The sequence below is a fragment of the Malassezia sympodialis genome, genomic scaffold (assembly GCF_000349305.1).
Source record: "Malassezia sympodialis ATCC 42132 genomic scaffold, msy_sf_5, whole genome shotgun sequence".
In the NCBI taxonomy this organism is placed as follows: domain Eukaryota; kingdom Fungi; phylum Basidiomycota; class Malasseziomycetes; order Malasseziales; family Malasseziaceae; genus Malassezia; species Malassezia sympodialis.
In genome coordinates, this window is record NW_017387803.1 from 1 (window position 1) to 16,753 (window position 16,753).

General features: G+C 67.7%; 9 protein-coding genes across 9 annotated transcripts; 4 read left to right on the forward strand and 5 right to left on the reverse strand.

The window, feature by feature from the left end:
* Positions 1-776: 776 nt before the first annotated feature.
* On the forward strand, positions 777-3,820 carry MSY001_1187 (uncharacterized protein; the record flags this gene model as incomplete). The annotated part of the gene is made up of 2 exons (XM_018886299.1): positions 777-779; positions 896-3,820. The coding sequence occupies 2 exons, from the start codon at positions 777-779 to the stop codon at positions 3,818-3,820; spliced, it is 2,928 nt and encodes a 975-aa protein (XP_018739787.1).
* Positions 3,821-4,059: 239 nt separating this feature from the next.
* On the reverse strand, positions 4,060-5,478 carry MSY001_1188 (uncharacterized protein; the record flags this gene model as incomplete). The annotated part of the gene is made up of 1 exon (XM_018886300.1): positions 4,060-5,478. One exon carries the CDS (start codon positions 5,476-5,478, stop codon positions 4,060-4,062), a length of 1,419 nt encoding a protein of 472 aa, XP_018739788.1.
* Positions 5,479-7,682: 2,204 nt separating this feature from the next.
* Positions 7,683-8,705, reverse strand: MSY001_1189 (uncharacterized protein; the record flags this gene model as incomplete). Its single annotated transcript, XM_018886301.1, has 1 exon — positions 7,683-8,705. The coding sequence occupies one exon, from the start codon at positions 8,703-8,705 to the stop codon at positions 7,683-7,685; it is 1,023 nt and encodes a 340-aa protein (XP_018739789.1).
* Positions 8,706-8,816: 111 nt separating this feature from the next.
* MSY001_1190 (uncharacterized protein) lies at positions 8,817-10,739 on the forward strand (the record flags this gene model as incomplete). The annotated part of the gene is made up of 1 exon (XM_018886302.1): positions 8,817-10,739. One exon carries the CDS (start codon positions 8,817-8,819, stop codon positions 10,737-10,739), a length of 1,923 nt encoding a protein of 640 aa, XP_018739790.1.
* Positions 10,740-10,907: 168 nt separating this feature from the next.
* On the reverse strand, positions 10,908-12,759 carry MSY001_1191 (uncharacterized protein; the record flags this gene model as incomplete). Its single annotated transcript, XM_018886303.1, has 4 exons — positions 10,908-11,860; positions 12,151-12,358; positions 12,434-12,541; positions 12,580-12,759. The coding sequence occupies 4 exons, from the start codon at positions 12,757-12,759 to the stop codon at positions 10,908-10,910; spliced, it is 1,449 nt and encodes a 482-aa protein (XP_018739791.1).
* A 1,056-nt stretch (positions 12,760-13,815) lies between these two features.
* On the forward strand, positions 13,816-14,156 carry MSY001_1192 (uncharacterized protein; the record flags this gene model as incomplete). Its single annotated transcript, XM_018886305.1, has 2 exons — positions 13,816-14,101; positions 14,137-14,156. The coding sequence occupies 2 exons, from the start codon at positions 13,816-13,818 to the stop codon at positions 14,154-14,156; spliced, it is 306 nt and encodes a 101-aa protein (XP_018739792.1).
* A 216-nt stretch (positions 14,157-14,372) lies between these two features.
* On the reverse strand, positions 14,373-14,990 carry MSY001_1193 (uncharacterized protein; the record flags this gene model as incomplete). Its single annotated transcript, XM_018886306.1, has 5 exons — positions 14,373-14,596; positions 14,624-14,689; positions 14,718-14,871; positions 14,900-14,927; positions 14,980-14,990. 5 exons carry the CDS (start codon positions 14,988-14,990, stop codon positions 14,373-14,375), a joined length of 483 nt encoding a protein of 160 aa, XP_018739793.1.
* A 25-nt stretch (positions 14,991-15,015) lies between these two features.
* Positions 15,016-16,086, forward strand: MSY001_1194 (uncharacterized protein; the record flags this gene model as incomplete). Its single annotated transcript, XM_018886307.1, has 1 exon — positions 15,016-16,086. One exon carries the CDS (start codon positions 15,016-15,018, stop codon positions 16,084-16,086), a length of 1,071 nt encoding a protein of 356 aa, XP_018739794.1.
* Positions 16,087-16,127: 41 nt separating this feature from the next.
* Positions 16,128-16,724, reverse strand: MSY001_1195 (uncharacterized protein; the record flags this gene model as incomplete). Its single annotated transcript, XM_018886308.1, has 3 exons — positions 16,128-16,146; positions 16,205-16,582; positions 16,606-16,724. 3 exons carry the CDS (start codon positions 16,722-16,724, stop codon positions 16,128-16,130), a joined length of 516 nt encoding a protein of 171 aa, XP_018739795.1.
* Positions 16,725-16,753: the final 29 nt, after the last annotated feature.

The following is a 16,753-nucleotide window of genomic DNA, read 5'->3' on the forward strand; positions in this document are numbered from 1 at the left end:
GCGGGTGAAGAGGAGGTACAGCGCGGGCGGCGCGCGCGGCCGCGCGCCGGGCGCGAGGCGCCGCGCCGCGAGAGTAGCTAGCGTTTCGTGCAGGTAGTCGACCGACTCGGTGAGTGCCTCCTGCAGATCCGTGCGCTTCATCGTCGAGAGCGCCGCGGCGGCCGTGGCCGACTCGCTGCCGCCGCGGCTCGCGACGCTCGCGTCGATGCAAAAGACGAGCGCATCTGCCTCATCGAGCCACTCCCACGCATGCGCGCGCAGGCGCGCGTGCCCAGGCACGTCGACGAGCCGGAGCGCCGCCGGGCCGAAGCGCCCCGCCTCGAGCGCGGCCGTGTTCACCTGCTGCGACGTGGCCGTCTCTGGCGTGACGCCGAGGGCCATGCGCAGGAACACGCTCGTCTTGCCCGCCTGCTCGCTGCCAAGGAGCACGAGCGTGCGCGTGCCGCGCGCGCGCGCGCCTGGGGCCGCCGGCACCGGCGGCGCGAGCGTGCGACGGCGGTGCGCGAGCGCGGACGCGAGGGCGACGGCGAGGATGCATGTGGCGATGAGCAGCGCAAGGGGCGCGCCGGTGCGCTCAGCCGCCCACGCGTGGGCGCGCGTGCCCAGCCGCTGCGCGGCGTCCCATACCGCCTGCGGCTCGGCCATGGCGAGAGGAGCGCGGCGCCTGCGCCGGGGTGGCTGGGTGTGGGCATTTGTGGAAATATATCGGATCGGGCATGACGTACGCGTCGCCGGCGAGCGGCGCTGGCTCTCAACGCCACGGGGCGCGGTGTACGATGGTGCGTAGAGGCGGCTGACGCAGTTCCGAAAGTGCGTCTGCGAGACTGACCACCAGCACGTACGATAGCGACAATACAGTGTGTACGTATGCGACGCTGACGCAGTCTCGCCCCAGGGCCGCCTGCACCAGGTCGAGTATGCCCTCGAGGCGGTGAAGCAGGGCTCGGCCGTCGTCGGCCTGCGGTCGCGCACGCATGCGGTGATCGTGGCGCTGAAGCGCGCGCCGTCGGAGCTCGCGGCGCACCAGCGCAAGGTGCTGAAAATCGACCACCACATCGGCATCGGCTTTGCGGGCCTGACGAGCGATGCGCGCGTGCTGAGCCACTACATGCGGCAGCTTGCGCTGTCGTCGCGCCTCATGTACACGCGCCCGCTCCCGATCTCGCGCCTCATGTCGACGCTCGCCGACCGCGCGCAGCTGAACACGATGCAGTACGGCAAGCGCCCGTACGGCGTCGGCTTCCTCGTCATCGGCGTCGACGACACGGGCCCCCACCTGTACGAGTTCAACCCGACCGGCAACTGCTTCGAGTACCACGCGATGAGCCTCGGCGCACGCAACCAGAGCGCCAAGACGTACCTGGAGCGCCACCTCGACGCGTTCGCCGACGCCTCGCGCGACGAGCTCATCCTGCACGGCCTCCGCGCGCTGCGCGAGACGCTGCCACAGAACAAGCAGCTCGAGCGCGCCGCCGTGTCCGTCGCCTTCGTCGGCCCCGGCGCCGACGCCGACCCGCGCTCGCCCGCCGTGCGCGACGGCGAAAAGTTCTCGCTCCTGGAGGGCGACGACCTCGCCGAGTGGTTCGAGCAGTACGTCTATCTTCTAACAGCAGACTCGGCCCCAGCGAGCGCGAGCAGGCCGCCCACGCGCGCGCCGCGCAGGCCGCCGCCGAGGACGCCCCCGCGGACAGCGAGCGCCGCGACGCGATGGACGAGAACTAGCTCCATAGCACGTGATAGCGCCGCCCGCCCGCCCGGCGGGCCGCTCCCCACGACGATGCACGTGTGTCAGGAGCACCGTGCGCGCGACCGCACGCCGCCTGCGGCGCCTGCACAGAGCGACGAGAAGCGCGCGTATGCCGACGAAGCCGCGCGGCGCCTGCGCCCGCGCCACGCATGGCGCACGTACCTGCTGTGCGCGTGCTCGGCGCTCCTGCTGCTGTGGCGCCTGTACAGCTACGCCGCCGCGGGGCCCGGCGCGCGCGCGCGCGTGCACGGCGGCGACGTGCGCTGCCGCCTGCGCGTCGCGCACGCGCGCACGCCCGAGTGCTACGGGCCGCTGACGCCGCTCGAGCAGGCGTATGTCCAGGTGCCGTCCGCGGCCAGTGCGCGCGCCGCGCTGCAGCGCTACACGGCGCAGCACCACTACGCGGGCGAGCCGGGCGACAGGGCGTCCGTGCTGCGCCTCCTCGACGAGTGGTCCGCGCTGCTCGGCGCCGACACGCGCAACGCGTCGGCGCGCGTGTACGAGGCGGGCTCCGCCGAGAGCCGCACGCTCATGGAGAGCGCGGCGAGCGCGCCCCGCGTGTGGGCCGACACGTACGCGGTGTGGCTCGACGAGCCCGTGCATGCGAGCCTGCGCGTCGTCGATGCGCAGGGCCGCGCCGTGTGGAACGCGTCGCTGGCGGAAGACGTCCTCGCGGAGGACCCGGCGAGCGCACACGGCCTGCCGGCGTTCCACGGCTACTCGTTCTCCGGGAACGCGAGCGGCCCGCTCGTGTATGCGGGCACGGGCTCGCCGGCCGACTTTGCGCGGCTCCGGGCGCGCGGTGTGCGCGTCGACGGCGCGATTGCGCTCGTGCGCTACGGCGGGCTCTTCCGCGGCCTCAAGGTGCGCGCCGCGCAGGAGGCCGGCGCGGTCGGCGTGCTGATCTACTCGGACCCCGAGGAGGACGGGCAGGTGACGGAGGCGCACGGCTACGCGCCGTACCCGGCGGGGCCTGCGCGGCAGCCCAGCAGTGTGCAGCGCGGCAGCGTGCAGGCGCTCTCGTTCTACCCGGGCGACCCGTCGACGCCCGGGCGCCCGTCGTACCGCAACGCGACGCGCGCGCCGTGGAGCGAGGTCGACTCGCTGCCGCGCATCCCGTCGCTGCCGCTGTCGTACGCGACGGCGAAGCAGCTGCTGGCGCTGACGCAGGGCCGCGGCGTGCGTGCGGAGGAGGTGCGCCCGCGCTTCGGCGGCGAGATCCCCGGCGCCGAGTACTGGACCGGCCCGAGTGCGCTGCGCGTGTCGATGAGCAACGGCATGCGCCACGCGACGCGCGACGTCTGGAACGTGTATGCGGTGATCCCCGGGCGCATCGACGACGAGCGCATCATGGTCGGCAACCACCGCGACGCGTGGGTGTTTGGCGCGGGGGACCCGGCGTCAGGCACCGCCGTCATGCACGAGCTCGCCAGGGGCCTCGGCGCGCTCCTCGCGACCGGCTGGCGGCCGCAGCGCACCATCGTCCTCGCGAGCTGGGACGCGGAGGAGTACGGGCTCGTGGGCTCGACCGAGTTCGGCGAGGACTACGCGCCGTTCCTCTCGCGCCATGTGGCCATGTACCACAACCTCGACATGGCCGTCAAGGGCTCGCAGCTCGAGGCGAGCGGCTCGCCGTCGCTCGCGCGCCTCCTGCGCGGCGTCGCCGCGAGCGTGCCGGACCCGCACGTGCCCGGCGCCCGCCTGCGCCTCGACCGCGTCGCGCCGCTCGGCTCGGGCAGCGACTACACCGTGTTCCTGCAGCACCTCGGCATCCCGTCCACGGACGTGAGCTTCCGGCGCACAGAGACGGACCCCGTGTACCACTACCACTCCAACTACGACTCGTTCACGTGGATGGACAAGTGGGGCGACCCCGGCTTTGCGCGCCACGAGGCCATGGCGCGCCTCCTGGGCCTGCTCGTCCTGCGCAGCGCGGACNCGCATCGCGCCGCGCGCGGCGGCGCCGTGGGCGCAGCTCGAGGCGGCGCTGCGGCGCGTGCAGGACGCCGCGGCGCAGCTGCACCGCACGCAGCGCGAGCTGGAGGCGAGCGGCGAGGCGCGGGGCAGCCTTGAGCCGCCGCGCGTCCGGGCCGTGAACGCGCGCCTGCAGCGTGTCGAGCAGGGCTTCCTCGATCCCGCGGGCCTCGTGCAGCGCCCGTGGTTCCGGCACCTGGGCGTGGCGCCCGGCCGCTGGCTCGGCTACGGGGCCACGACACTGCCGGGCCTCACAGAGAGCATCACGCTCGACGACGGCGCACACGCCGCGCGCGAGCTGCGCCGTCTCGTGGCCGCGCTCGACCGTGTCGCGGCAACTATGTCTCGCGGTACACTTTGATTGCTGGAGTCAGTAGAGGCCACGTACTCTTGTCCGCACAGCCCGTGATGAGGCGCGTGCCCGTCTGGTCAAACGTCGAGCAGAAGAGGCCGGCCTCGGCATCCAGCGAGCCCGGCTGCACAATGTCGCTCGCGGCCTGGAACGGCACGCCCGTCGCGTAGTCGTAGAACTGCATCGTGCCGTCGTCCGCGCCGGAGAACAGCACGCCGTCGGCATTGATCGAGAGGGTATTCACAATCGCATCGTGCGTCATATTCGTCATGAGCGTGCCTTCGGGGCACCGCCAGCGCTTGATGTTGCGCCCGCCCGCCGAGCCGGACGCGAACGTAAACTCGTGCGGCGGGATCGCGAGCGCGCGCACCGACTTTTTGTGGTGCGTGAGCGTCGTCATGCACCGCCCCGCCGCCAGGTCCCACAGCTTCACGGTCGCGTCCATGCTCCCGGTGATCACCTGCGGATCGCTCTCCTGGCACTGCACGCTCGCGACCGTGCCGCGATGCCCGCCCAGCACGTGGATCTGCGTCTTCGTGCGCATGTCCCACACGCGCGCCGACGCATCGCGGCCGGCCGTCACGACGACATCGAGCGTCGGGTGCAGGCTCAGCGCGTAGATGCCCGAGAGGTGCCCGTAGTACTGCCGCACGACCTTGTTCGTCTCGAGGTCCCAGCACTTCACAAGCTTGTCCTCGCCGGCAGAGAAGAGGTACGGGTGCCGGTGGCTCACCGCGAGACCGCGCACCGTCGAAATGTGTCCCGTGAGCGAGAGCTTCAGCTCGCCGCTCGCCATGTCCCAGATCTTGATGATGCGGTCGCCGGCGCCCGTCGCGAACCACTGGTTGTTCGGCTCCACGGCGACGCAGCGCACCCAGCCGAGGTGCCCCGATATGACACGCATCAGCTTCCACGGCGCATGGTACGCGGGCTTCGCCTGCTGCGCGGCCAACTCCTTCTTGCGGATCAGCGCACTGCTCAGCATCGAGCGCTCCGTATCGTGGCCCGCATGCTCCCGCGGAATCAGCGCCGTTTGCAGCTGCGACGCGGCCGTCGGATGCGACAGCGACGACCGCAGCGCCACGGCCTGCGACGTGCCCGCGCCACCTGCAGCCGCCGGGCGAGTGATGCCCCGCTCCTTCTCCAGCTGCGCAAGGAGATCGGACGTCTCGGACGCCTTGCCTTTGGTGGCGAGGGGCGCGCTCGCGCCCTGCTGCGCCTGGACGACATCCGGCAGCACCATCGCTCCGTCGTACTCGGCGCGCAGCTTGGAGGCCAGGTGTGCGCGGGGCCCATCGGGCACGGCCGGCACGTCCGCGTGGAAGTGATACATCAGTGTGCGGCTGCGCTTCAGGTGCCGCTCGGCTAGCTCGGCCAGCGCGGGCGGCAGCGCTTCGGCGTCCATGGCGGTCCGTAGCAAAGCGACGACGATGACTAAGCGACTACAGACCGGCGAGCCCCGTGCGCACATCCATCCTCGCCCCGCGCGCCTCTATGGATCACGCGTGGCCCAACTGGCCAGCGTCGCCAGGGTAGATAGAGCAGCTGGAGCAGCCCTGTACAGCCAGCAGCGCCACACAGCGCCTGGCGAGGTGGCACGGCCCTAGGAGCCGTCACAGCGCCGATATGGCGAGCTACCATCACCGGGGCGTGCATATAGAAACGTTTATAGTACCCCTGCCGATCCGCCAGCACACCGACGGACCGCCTATCGATCGCGCCCTGCTCGCTTCGTGAGCGCGGTGCGGGAGGCGTCGTCGGACGATCATGGCTGACTAACCTGTGCACATCACATGATAACGATGCATTTGCCACCGCCAGCTCATAGAATCCCCGCGGGGCACGCGGGCCTTCTCACCGTACACCATGACGAAGGCCCACATCTCGAAGGTGATTTACAAGGTGCGTGCCGCCTGTCCGCTGACTCGTAGAATGACCCCATGTCGACCGATGAGTACATCGTGCTTGTGAACCCCGAGACGGTATGCCCCGGTGGCTAACGTGCAGTACGTCTCGTGGCGCAGTGGCGACAAGACCATCCCTCTCGCCGACGTTGTCGACAGTACGTACCTGCCGCTCACGCAGCCTTCCAAATCTTCTCGTCGGGCCAGGGCTCGCAGGGCATCATGGGCCAGCTCTCGAAGCAGGAGCTGCACACCGTGTTCGGCACGAGCAACACCGACGATGCGATCGTGAAGCTGCTCGAGGCGGGCACGCTCCAGGCGGGCAGTACGTGCATGCGATCTCACGCACAGCGCTCCGTGGCCACGACCACAGCGGCCGCAACCAGAGCAACGCGGCAGCGAACATCACCTCCCAGGGCAACAACATGGGTGGCCGCTAGACAGATAGTACAAGTCGAATGGCAGAACTACATTCCGCTAGGTCCCGGCGCAGCGCGGGGCTCGGGGGTATGTGAATAAGGAAGCACGTCCGACGCGTCCGCGACCTTGGCGTCAAAGGCGGGCGGTGGCGTCGCTGGCGGCTCGTACCGGGGCAGCGGCTCGCCGCCGGGGCCCAGCGACTCGTCCCATGTGGTATCTTGCGTAGCGTTAGGAGGGTACGTGTACGGCGACGAGGCGCTCGCCGGCATCGGCGCGGGTGTCATCGGCACGGTGTTTCGTGCGTGCCGCCGCAGGTGTATCGTGCGCCGATACTGGCTAAAGGCAATGACCAGGCATACCAGGATAATCACACAGACAATAGCGACCCAGATACCCGCGCGAATCGCATCGCCAGAGCTGGCACCATTCGGGTCATTTGCGTCCGTCATGGCCGGGTGGCAAGGGGTGGCGACGGCGAGGCTCGCCTGCTGACAGATCTGAATTTATTTTGGGGCCCCTCACTATCGGGCGTTCATCGGCATGACGCCCCGGCAGGCCGCGTGCTGGTCCGTCGAAATGCGCTATTGTCTGTACAGGCGGAAGATAGAGTCTATAGGAGGGCCCTAGCTGGGTGGCGGGCCCGGCGGCGGCGGGTACGCCGCCGGCGGTGGGTCCACAGGTGGCTTGTACACATCGTTGGTGGGCGGCGGGCCGGGTGGCGGCGCATACGGGCCGCTGGACGACGGCATATACGGCGTGCCATTGGAGACAGGAGCATCCGTCTGCGGTGGCGGGTACGCGGGGGGTGGCTGGTAGGGCATATTTTGCTGGTACGGCTGATTGGGCACGTACGGCTGCGATGGGCCCATCGGCTGCTGCGAGTAGTAGCCCGTGTTGAATCCAGGACGGATATGGGGCGTGAAAAGACGACGGCGCTTCGTGATGAACATGCCAAGTAGGAGGATCACAATCAAGCAAAAGACAGCGACACCGATACCTAACTATAAGTGTCTTGGTACGTACCTATACCCGCGCGCGCACCGGTAGAGAGGCCTGAATCATATGGGTCATAACGGTCACCATAGTAGTACGACATGTGGGTCAAAGGCAAGGTGCAAGGGCGGCACGCACATCTACACGTGACACTAAAGTCCGTTCGCCCGTCGGACATTCATGCCAAGGAGAGATCACAATTAGCGAGCTTTCTACAATGACCAGACTATGGAAGAGTGGTTTGTGGACACCTCTCTCAGCCTTAATTACGTGATATGCAATAGATGAGACATTACTTGTTCTGCTTGCCAATCTTGAGGGCCTTCTTCACCTTTTGCACGAGACCGAGCTTCTTGGGCTTCTCCGCGGCGTCCGTCGCGGTGTTCTTGGCCTGCGAGGCAGTGCCAGTGGCAGCGTCCTTGGCCTGCGACGTAGCGCCAGTGGCCGTGCCAGTCGTAGTGTCCTTAGCCTGCGAAGCAGTGCCAGCCACGGTGTCCTTCGCCTGACCAGGGGCGCCGGCGACCTTGTCCTGCGCACCGCTCACGGCTGCGCCAGGGGCATCGGCCACCTTCTCCGTAGGCGACGTCGCGCTCTCGTCAATGGGCACGTTGCCCGCAGCATCGCTGCTGAGGTGCGCAGCGTGCTCGTGCGGGCCCTTCGACACGAGGTTCGAGGCAGGGCCACGCACCGACCAGGCCTGCTCAGTCGTAGGCTCCAGCTGGTCCACCGCCGATCCCTGACCGGCAGGGGCAGCAGGGGCCTCCGACGTCGACGCCACATGGCTCGCGGCAGCACCAGCGCCCGCACCAGCAACAGCACCCGCACCCGCACCGGCACCGGCACCAGCCGAGGTGTACGCATCCGTGTCGCGAATGGTCCAGGCCATCTCATTGGAGGGGACCTCGTTCACGTACGAGTTCGACGCCATGGGCTGCACAGTCTCCTTCGACTGCTCGGCCACAGGCTGCGCCGTCGTGCTCGACACGGGCTCCGTCTGGCCAAGGATGCTGTACAGGTCGCCGCCGAGAATCGCGGGCGCAGCGCGCGGGACCTCGTTGTAGTCCGCCACGGGCGTGTGGGTAATCGGCACGGCCTCAGTCATCACATGGTGGTTCGACGACTCGAGCACATCGGGGGTGGCGTTGGTGTACACCGTGGTGTGCTCCGTCACGAGCTCGTCCTTGGGGCGGCCCACAAGACCGGGGTCCGCCACAGTGGGCGTAGTCTCCGGCACCTGCTGAGCAGCAAGCTCGGCCTCCTTGTTAGAGTCCGAAGGCAGAATAGCGTCCTTGATGGCAGAAGTCACAGACGACATGATGGCAAAAGAGAAACGAACGGGGGCGTTTGCCGGCACGGGACCGCCGACGCATCTGTTTCTACGTGCTTCGTTGGCGTCACGTGATGTGGGCACGAGTGGCGTCAGGCCATGCGGCAGGCGCACGCGCCAGACCCTGGCGGCGGCGGCATGGCGGGCATCGCACGCCTGGGTTGGGCGTCTGTGCGCCCGCACGGCGCGAGGCTAGCTAGGCCCGTGCGAACAGAGCACACGGCCGCGACCGCGAGGCCTGTGGCACGCTGGGCCACGGCGCCACGCACGCACCACTGTGGAGAGCTCAGCGCGGCCTGCGAAGACCAGCGCGTCAGCCTGGCAGGCTGGGTCCGCACCCCCCGCACTATATCCAAGAACCTGTCGTTTGTGCCGCTGCAGGACGCGTCAGGCACCGTGCAGCTGGTGGTCAGTGACCCTGCGCTCGTCGCCGGCCTCGAAGCCCTGGCGGTCGAGAGTGTGATTGCCGTGCAGGGCCAGGTCCGGCTGCGCGCACGTGGTGCAGCGAACCCCGCGATGCGCACGGGCGACATCGAGGTCCAAGTGCAGTCATGGGAGCTGCTGAATGCGGCGGACGATGCGCTGCCCTTCTACGCTACGCAGTGCTCTGACGCCCGGGCCCTGCCGAAGGACGCTCTCCGCGCCAAGTTCCGCTACCTGGACCTGCGCCGCCCCGCGCTAGGCGACAAGATCCGCCTGCGCAGTCGCGTTGCGCATGCAGCGCGCTGCTTCCTGCACGACCGCGGGTTCTGCGAGGTGGAAACGCCCGTCCTCCTGCGCTCCACGCCCGAGGGGGCGCGGGAATTCCTGGTGCCGACGCGCCAGGGCGGCACGGACCCGCAGTTCTACGCGCTCCAGCAGTCGCCGCAGCAGCCCAAGCAGCTGCTCATGGTGTCCGGTGTGACGGACCGCTACTTCCAGTTTGCCAAGTGCTTTCGCGACGAGGATGGCCGCAAAGACCGCCAGCCGGAGTTCACGCAGATCGATATCGAGATGAGCTTCGTCAGCGGGTCCGGCGACACCGCGGCGTGGGCCATTGGCGGCACGCAGGTGCGCGACGTCACAGAGGGCCTCGTGCGGGCCATGTGGGCGCACACGGAGCAGCCTCCCCTGCCCAGCTCGTTCCCTGTGCTGTCCTACGAGCATGTGATGAACACGTACGGCTCCGACAAGCCGGATCTGCGATTTGGCCTCGAGATTCGCAACCTGGCGCCGGCGTGCTCGACGCATGCCGTCGACATGCTCGTCGTGCCACACTATGCGTCGTGCAAACTCACCGCGCGGCAGGTGGAGCAGCTGCGGATCGACGCGCATGGCGAGCGCATGGACGTGGAGCACTTCAAGGCGCGGCGCTCGGCGCCCGAGGCCCTAGCGCGCCTCCTGCTGGGCAAGTCGCGGCACTTGGCGGCCGTGGCTGGCGCCGTGGAGGCGGAGACGCTCACGGAGACGGTGCGCGACGCGATGGAGCGCGCGAACGCCTTCCGAGGCAGCGCGCCCGCGCCGCCCGAGGATCGGTGCGACGTGTTTGTCGCGCTGCGCCCGCGTCCGGCCGACGGGGGCAGCACGCTTCTAGGCGATGTGCGCCTGCGTATTGCTGATCTCTTGCCGCTCCGCAGCCGCGAGCCGCAGGTGCTGTGGGTCACCGAGTTTCCCCTCTTTACGCGGGCCGACGCGGACAAGGCGGCCGCGGCGCATGGGCGCTGGAGCAGCACGCACCACCCATTCACCGCACCGGCCGCGCAAGACGTGCCGCGCCTGATGGCGGCGCGTGCATGTGCCGCGCCGGCCGAGCGCGACCGGCTCCTAGCGGCGATCCATGGTCAGCACTACGACCTCGTGCTCAACGGCGCCGAGATTGGCGGCGGCAGTGTGCGTGTGCATGACCCCGACATGCAGCTCGCGATTTTGCAGGATGTCCTGGCGCTGACGGACGAGGAGGTGGGGCGCTTTGGCCACCTGCTGCAGGCGCTGCGGTGCGGTGCGCCGCCCCATGCAGGCATCGCGCTCGGTACGTGGCTGTGACTGACACAGGCTTTGACCGCTTCATGGCGATGGCGTGCGATACCCCGACGATCCGCGATGTGATCGCCTTCCCGAAAAGCGGCTCGGGCGTCGACCCGTTGTTTGCCAGTCCGGCGCCGCTGGAGGCGGGTGAGCAACGTGCGCAATTGTCTATCTACAATCTAGACACTAGGACGTCGGAGCCTGGCCCGACCGGGGCGAGCCCGGCGGCGCCTCGGTCGCAGCAGGCGCCTCGGGCGTCGAGCCATAGTGCATGGCCGCATGCCGATTCATAATGTCTGAAAGGGGACCGAGCAGGCGCGTGAAGGCGTCTTCCTGTAGCACGCCTACGCGCAGCTTCCCGGACGGCGAGCTCTCGCTCGCGACGACCGTCGCAGCGCGCGGCGCACGGTGCAGCAGGGCCAGCTCGCCAAAGTAGTCGCCGCGCTGGAGCAGCGACACGGTCTTGTTTTGCTTGATCACCTCGGCCACGCCGTTCACGATCAAAAAGAACTGCGTGCCGATGTCGCCCTCGTGCAGCACCGTCTCGCCTGCCGGGTATTCGACAAACTCGATCGCGTCGCACACGCGAAGACGCTCGTCCTCGCGCAGGTGCTGCAGGAGCGGCACCTGCTTCATGAACGAGTCGAGCATGACGCGGCGCTTCAGGTCAGAGTGGGCCATGATGGAGCGGAACGACACGCGGTCCAGCGCCCACAGGACACAGTCGGAGGTCGCCACGACCGAGGCGGCACGCGGCTGCATGTAGAGGAGCGCCAGCTCGCCAAAGGTCGCGCCGGGGCCGTACGAGGCGATCTTTTGGCCCATTTCGCCGGGTCTCGCGCGCACCGCGACCTCTGCGGGCGTGCCCGGCGGCTGCAGAAACACGTCCAGAGTGCCCGACTCGGCCACATAGCAGAAATCGCCGTCGTCGCCCTGCTGGATCACAACATCGCCCTTGGCGAAGCGCATCTCGCGCATCGCTAGGAGCAGGCTCTGTACCTGCTCGTTCTCCAGCTGGCGGAAAAGCAGGTTCGGCGTGAGGGCCGCCATCAGGCGCTCCTTTTGGTGCTCCGTCTTGGGAAACTGCGCACTCCCACTCAGCTCCGCCGTGCTGGACATGCTCTCCGCCGACACAGACGCTCTCCGACCGAGCCTTACGCCCGCTGGAAGGACATCGTCCTCGGCGCTCACAGCAGGCGCCCCAAACGGTCCACTGAACATACTACGCGGGGTCGACATGACAAGGGATCAGCCATGCGCCCAACCGACACCCCCCACGGGCCATGGATCACGTGGCCGGTACACCGGCCGGCCCCACGACCGACGATGGCGAGCAGGGAGCTTGCGGCTCCCGAGAAGAGGCTATAAAGCTGCTTACATGGCAAGACCTGTATCGTTAGCAACGGGCGCCTAGCGTCACGGTACATACTGCCGAACTTCTCGTCGTAGCCCGGCACGGTCCACTTGCCCTTCTTGACCATCTCCTCGATCGTCTTGGCAATCTCGGGACGCGCCTGGAGGACATCGCCCGTAGTGAGCTGGTCGAACGGACGGGCGCCCTCGATGTTGCCGAGGGTGGCCTTCAGGTCCTTCAGCTCGGCCTCCATCTTCGCCGCACTCTCCTGCGCCTGCTTCACCTGTAGAGTAGTAGCATGCCGAGGACGGCGCGCATCGCGTCAGCATCATGTCTCGCATGCCACCAGTATACATACCGCCGTGGCCTCAAACGACTCAATCGCCTTCACCTGCGCGTTCACGTCGTAGGTCACCGGCTTGAACTCGCTCAGGATCTTTTCAGCCTGCGAGACCACCGACTGGTTCTGCCATGTAAGCCGGGGGCACATGCACGGCCACGTACCTTCAGCACGCTCTTGTAGTGCGAGAGGTCCACCGAGGTGGGCTGGTTCTGCAGGTTCGCCAGGGCGCGGCGAGCCTCATCGGCACGCTTGCGGAACGCCACAATCTGGGCCTGCGTCTCCTTGCCGATCCCCGACGAGAGGATCTTGCTAAAGTCAATGGCAGCAGCCTTGGTAGCCATGTCGTCAATACAGGTGGTGGCTGGGTGCACGACGAGTTCGGCGGGCGTCAGCGCTCCGGGCACGTCCGGCCAGCGGGCCTCGGTGTTCGGCCGAACGGGTGGCAGGGGGGCACCGCGTGGCACGCGCTCCACCCGGCGGGCGGGCGGCCAGGCGGCCTGTGCGTCCTCGCGTGATGGCCGTCCTGGAGGAGATCGAAAGCGATGCGTCGCTCCAGGGCCCAGTCGTGTCGAGCGAGAGCAGCCCAGTGACGTCGTCCGTGCGCCACCGCGGCCGTCCCGTGGTGCCTGACGACCCTGATGGCACCAGCTCGCTCGACGAATGGAGCCTGCAGGACTCGGACTCGGACCTGGACAGGGTCGAGGACGACGAGGGGGGCCTCGAACCCAATGCGACCGATCTGTATGAAGACCTGCAGGATGGGAGGCTGAGCGAGAGAGCCGAGCTCCTCTTTGATTTGGCACTATGGTGCATTCCCTTTGGGTTTATCTTTGAGCTGCTCAACCTGCTTGCGCAGAAGCAGTACCACCAGGAGAGCACCTTCGCTGGCGAAGTGGCCACACTGGCCCAGCGGCTTCCGCGTACGTGCCGGCAAGGAGCGCAAGCACTGACTCTGCAGCCCTTGTCCTGCTCATATGGTGGAGTACGTTGCGCGCTGGCTCACACAGACTTGCGCGAGCGGCGCAAGTGGCTCACGCAGGCGGTCATGTTCGTGATCGGCACGCTGGCTGGCTGCTATTTGGCCTATGTTGTGAACAAGGTACGTTTGGCTGCTCACGCGCGGGCCTCGTACGATATCTCCCTTGCGCGCACGCCAGCGCTCGGCACGCTGTGGATCTTCGCCATCGTGCGCCTCGACCTCGGCTACGCGACGGCGAGCGTGTTGCTCTTTGGTGCTTACGTATACGCCGCCGGACTGAAACTCGTGCTGTAGGTCGGCCGTAGTCACGTGTACATTTTTCCAGGCTACCTAGTTTTAGTGCCGCGCCGCCGGCCTCGCTTCTGTCCTCACGACGTCTTAGCCAACGTACGCTCGGCTCGCCAGACTTACGCCACAGATGCCTCCTAAGAAGTCTGCCATTCTTGCGTCCGCCTCGAAGGCCGGTAAGAAGAAGAAGTGGTCGAAGGGCCGTGTTAAGGACAAGGCCCAGAACGCCGTCCACCTCGACAAGCCGCTGTACGAGAAGGTCATCAAGGAGGTGCCCACCTTCAAGATGATCACGCCGTCGGTGCTGATTGACCGTCTGAAGATCAACGGCTCGGTCGCCCGCCTCGCCATCCGCCACTTTGAGCGTGAGGGCCAGATCAAGCCCCTGATCCACCACCACGGTCAGCTGGTCTACAGTATGTATGGACGCCCGGTCGCCACTAACAAGCAGCCCGCACCGGCAGCGACTAAGCGCCTTGCCTCTGGGTGGCGCCCTGCGTGGGTGCGTGGACGATATCGCGCCCGGTCGCAGATCTCCTTATAGAGGAGGCGGCGGCCTGTCTGCCGGCCTCGTTCCTATACTCCAAAATATCCTCTTGGCAGTTGTGCCTACGCGCATGCGGCAGCGCAGCATCCTTGTGTAGCTCGTGGGGTCCTAGCGGTACTATGTCGCGCTTGGCGGCGTGTCTACTGCGACAGGATCTGGCGCACAAATGTCTCGTAGTTGATGCTGCCGTCGCTAGGGTCAGTGTGCAGCACATACCTGCTGACCGCCACGCCCTTGAGCAGCTCGTCGACCTCCTCGTCCGAGAGCTTCTCGCCCAGGCTCGTCAGCACGTAGCGCAGCTCGCCCACGCCGATCTGGCCGGTGCCGTCCTTGTCGAACACCTGGAAGCCGCGGATGAACTCCTCTGTGTGTGAGCGCGGCAGCAACGCACCTGGTGTGCCCGCCGGCTTGAAGCCATTGGGCCGGTTCAGGATCTTGGTGAACGTCGCGTAGTCGACTGCTTGTGAGCGCCACTCGACACGTACTCTCGCCCGGGGCGCCGGCCGCGAGCTGGGCGACCTCCGCCTGCGTAGGATTCTGGCCCAGCGCACGCAGCAGATCACCGAGGTTCTCGCTTGCGATCGTTCCGGATCCCTTCTTGTCGAATAGGGCAAATGCCTCCTTGATCTCCGTGTCCGCCTGCCAGGTTAGGGCCAAGGCCACGCACCATGATGAAGGGAGGTGGCTCGGCCGTGCTCCACGCGCGACATAAACACGCGGCGTGCGGCAGTGCCCCGAAAATTGCACATTTGACGCATTTCGCCCCCCCGCAGCCTGACGCCCATGGACGACGCCGACGCCACCGCGACGCCGTCGAGCTACGCGCGGTCGATCCAGACCATCGACCACATGACGCAGGCGTCCAGCATCGACCTGCCGAACCGGCCGCCCGTGTACATCCGCCGCGCGGACATCAGCGCGAGCCTCGGGGCGTACGAGCGCCTGCTCAGCGCGTCCAAGGCGTATACGGCGTCGATGCTGGCCATGTCTAAGGCGTCATCGGAGCTCGCCGAGGCCCTCGAAGACTGCTCGCGCATGAAGGGCGCGCACGCGAGCGGCCCCGCGCTCCAGGCCGCCTGTGGCCTGCACTACCTCAAGTCGAACTACGAGCAGGTGCTGTGCGACACGTTCTGGAAAGAGTTCTCGATCCCGCTGCTGAGCCAGCTGGACGTGTACCGCACGAGCGTGCACGAGCGGCAGCACGCGCACGAGGCCACGCTGGCCGCACAGAGCCGCGTGCTCAAGGACATCGAGACCAAGTACCAGAAGGAGGGGCGCAAGAAGAAGCGCGACCTGAACAGCTTCCGCACGATGCTCACCGAGCTGCAGGACAAGGTCAACGAAATGGAAGAAACCAAGGCACGCCACTACACGGACGTGCTCGACAACGAGGAGCAGACGTGGTCCTTCCTCGCGTCCAAAGTCATGCTCCTCGTGCGCGCGCAAGTCGACATCGCGGACCGACTCTCGGCGAAGGCGGTGACGGACCCCGTGCTCGAGTCGATGATGGCGAATATCCCCGACCCCTTTTGCTCGTACGGGCCACCGAAGCGCGACGGGGAGCTGTTCACGATCCTCCAGCCCACGAGCGCCGGCCCTGAGGCGGGCACCGACACGCGCGCGCCGGCGCCCGGCCTGCCCCGCCGTGACTCGCGGGACGCGGGCGAGCCGAGCGACGAGGACCGCGCGCTGTTCCCGGCGCCGGACAGCGCCGAGCCGGACGGCACGCCGCCGCCGCCCGACACGCTCCGCACGCATGTGCTGCCCTCGCAGCCGTCGTACCAGTCGCTCTTTGGATACGCACATTCCGCGGCGCACGATGATTCGGCGCCGAGCCCCGGTGATACCCCGTAGCTAGCCTCTATGACGCACAGCTGCCACATACTCGGCCCACGTCACGGTGGCCGTGTGGCTCTGGTACCGCTCCACCGCGAGCTCGGAGCGCAGTGCCTCGGTGATGTCGCCGCGCCACCCTGCCTTGCGCAGCGCATGGTCTATCGTCGCCCGCTTGTCCCAGCCCTGCGCAGGCGCCACGTCGGGCAGGAAGGTCGCCGTGAGCCTCGCTCCGCCGGGTGCATGCCACGTCACGTACACGCCGTGCACGCCGACGACCCAGTCCCACGGATCGCGGCACGGCTCCTTCGGGCTCAGGAAGCTCACCGTGCACACGAGCGCATCGCACTCGGCGCGGCGGATCGGCGGGAAGCGCGAGTCATGCAGCGCCGCCTGCAGCGCATAGCGCGCGAGGCCCTCGGGCAGTGCCTGCGGCGCAAACGTGCCTATGCACCCACGCAGGCGCTTCGCTTCGGTGCGCCCGTGCGGCGCCGTGTACCACGAGACGAACAGCGGCCTGGTGTGAGTGCGGTCACGTACACATGGCATCCCTCGCCGGGCGCCACCCACGCAGGCACAGCGCCGCCCTCCAGCGCGTGCACAAGCACGTCAAAGCAGTAGTAGCCGTGCGCGGCGACCGCCACGCAGGTGTCGCCCATGGCGCGGCACCGTGCGCCGCTGAGCCGCC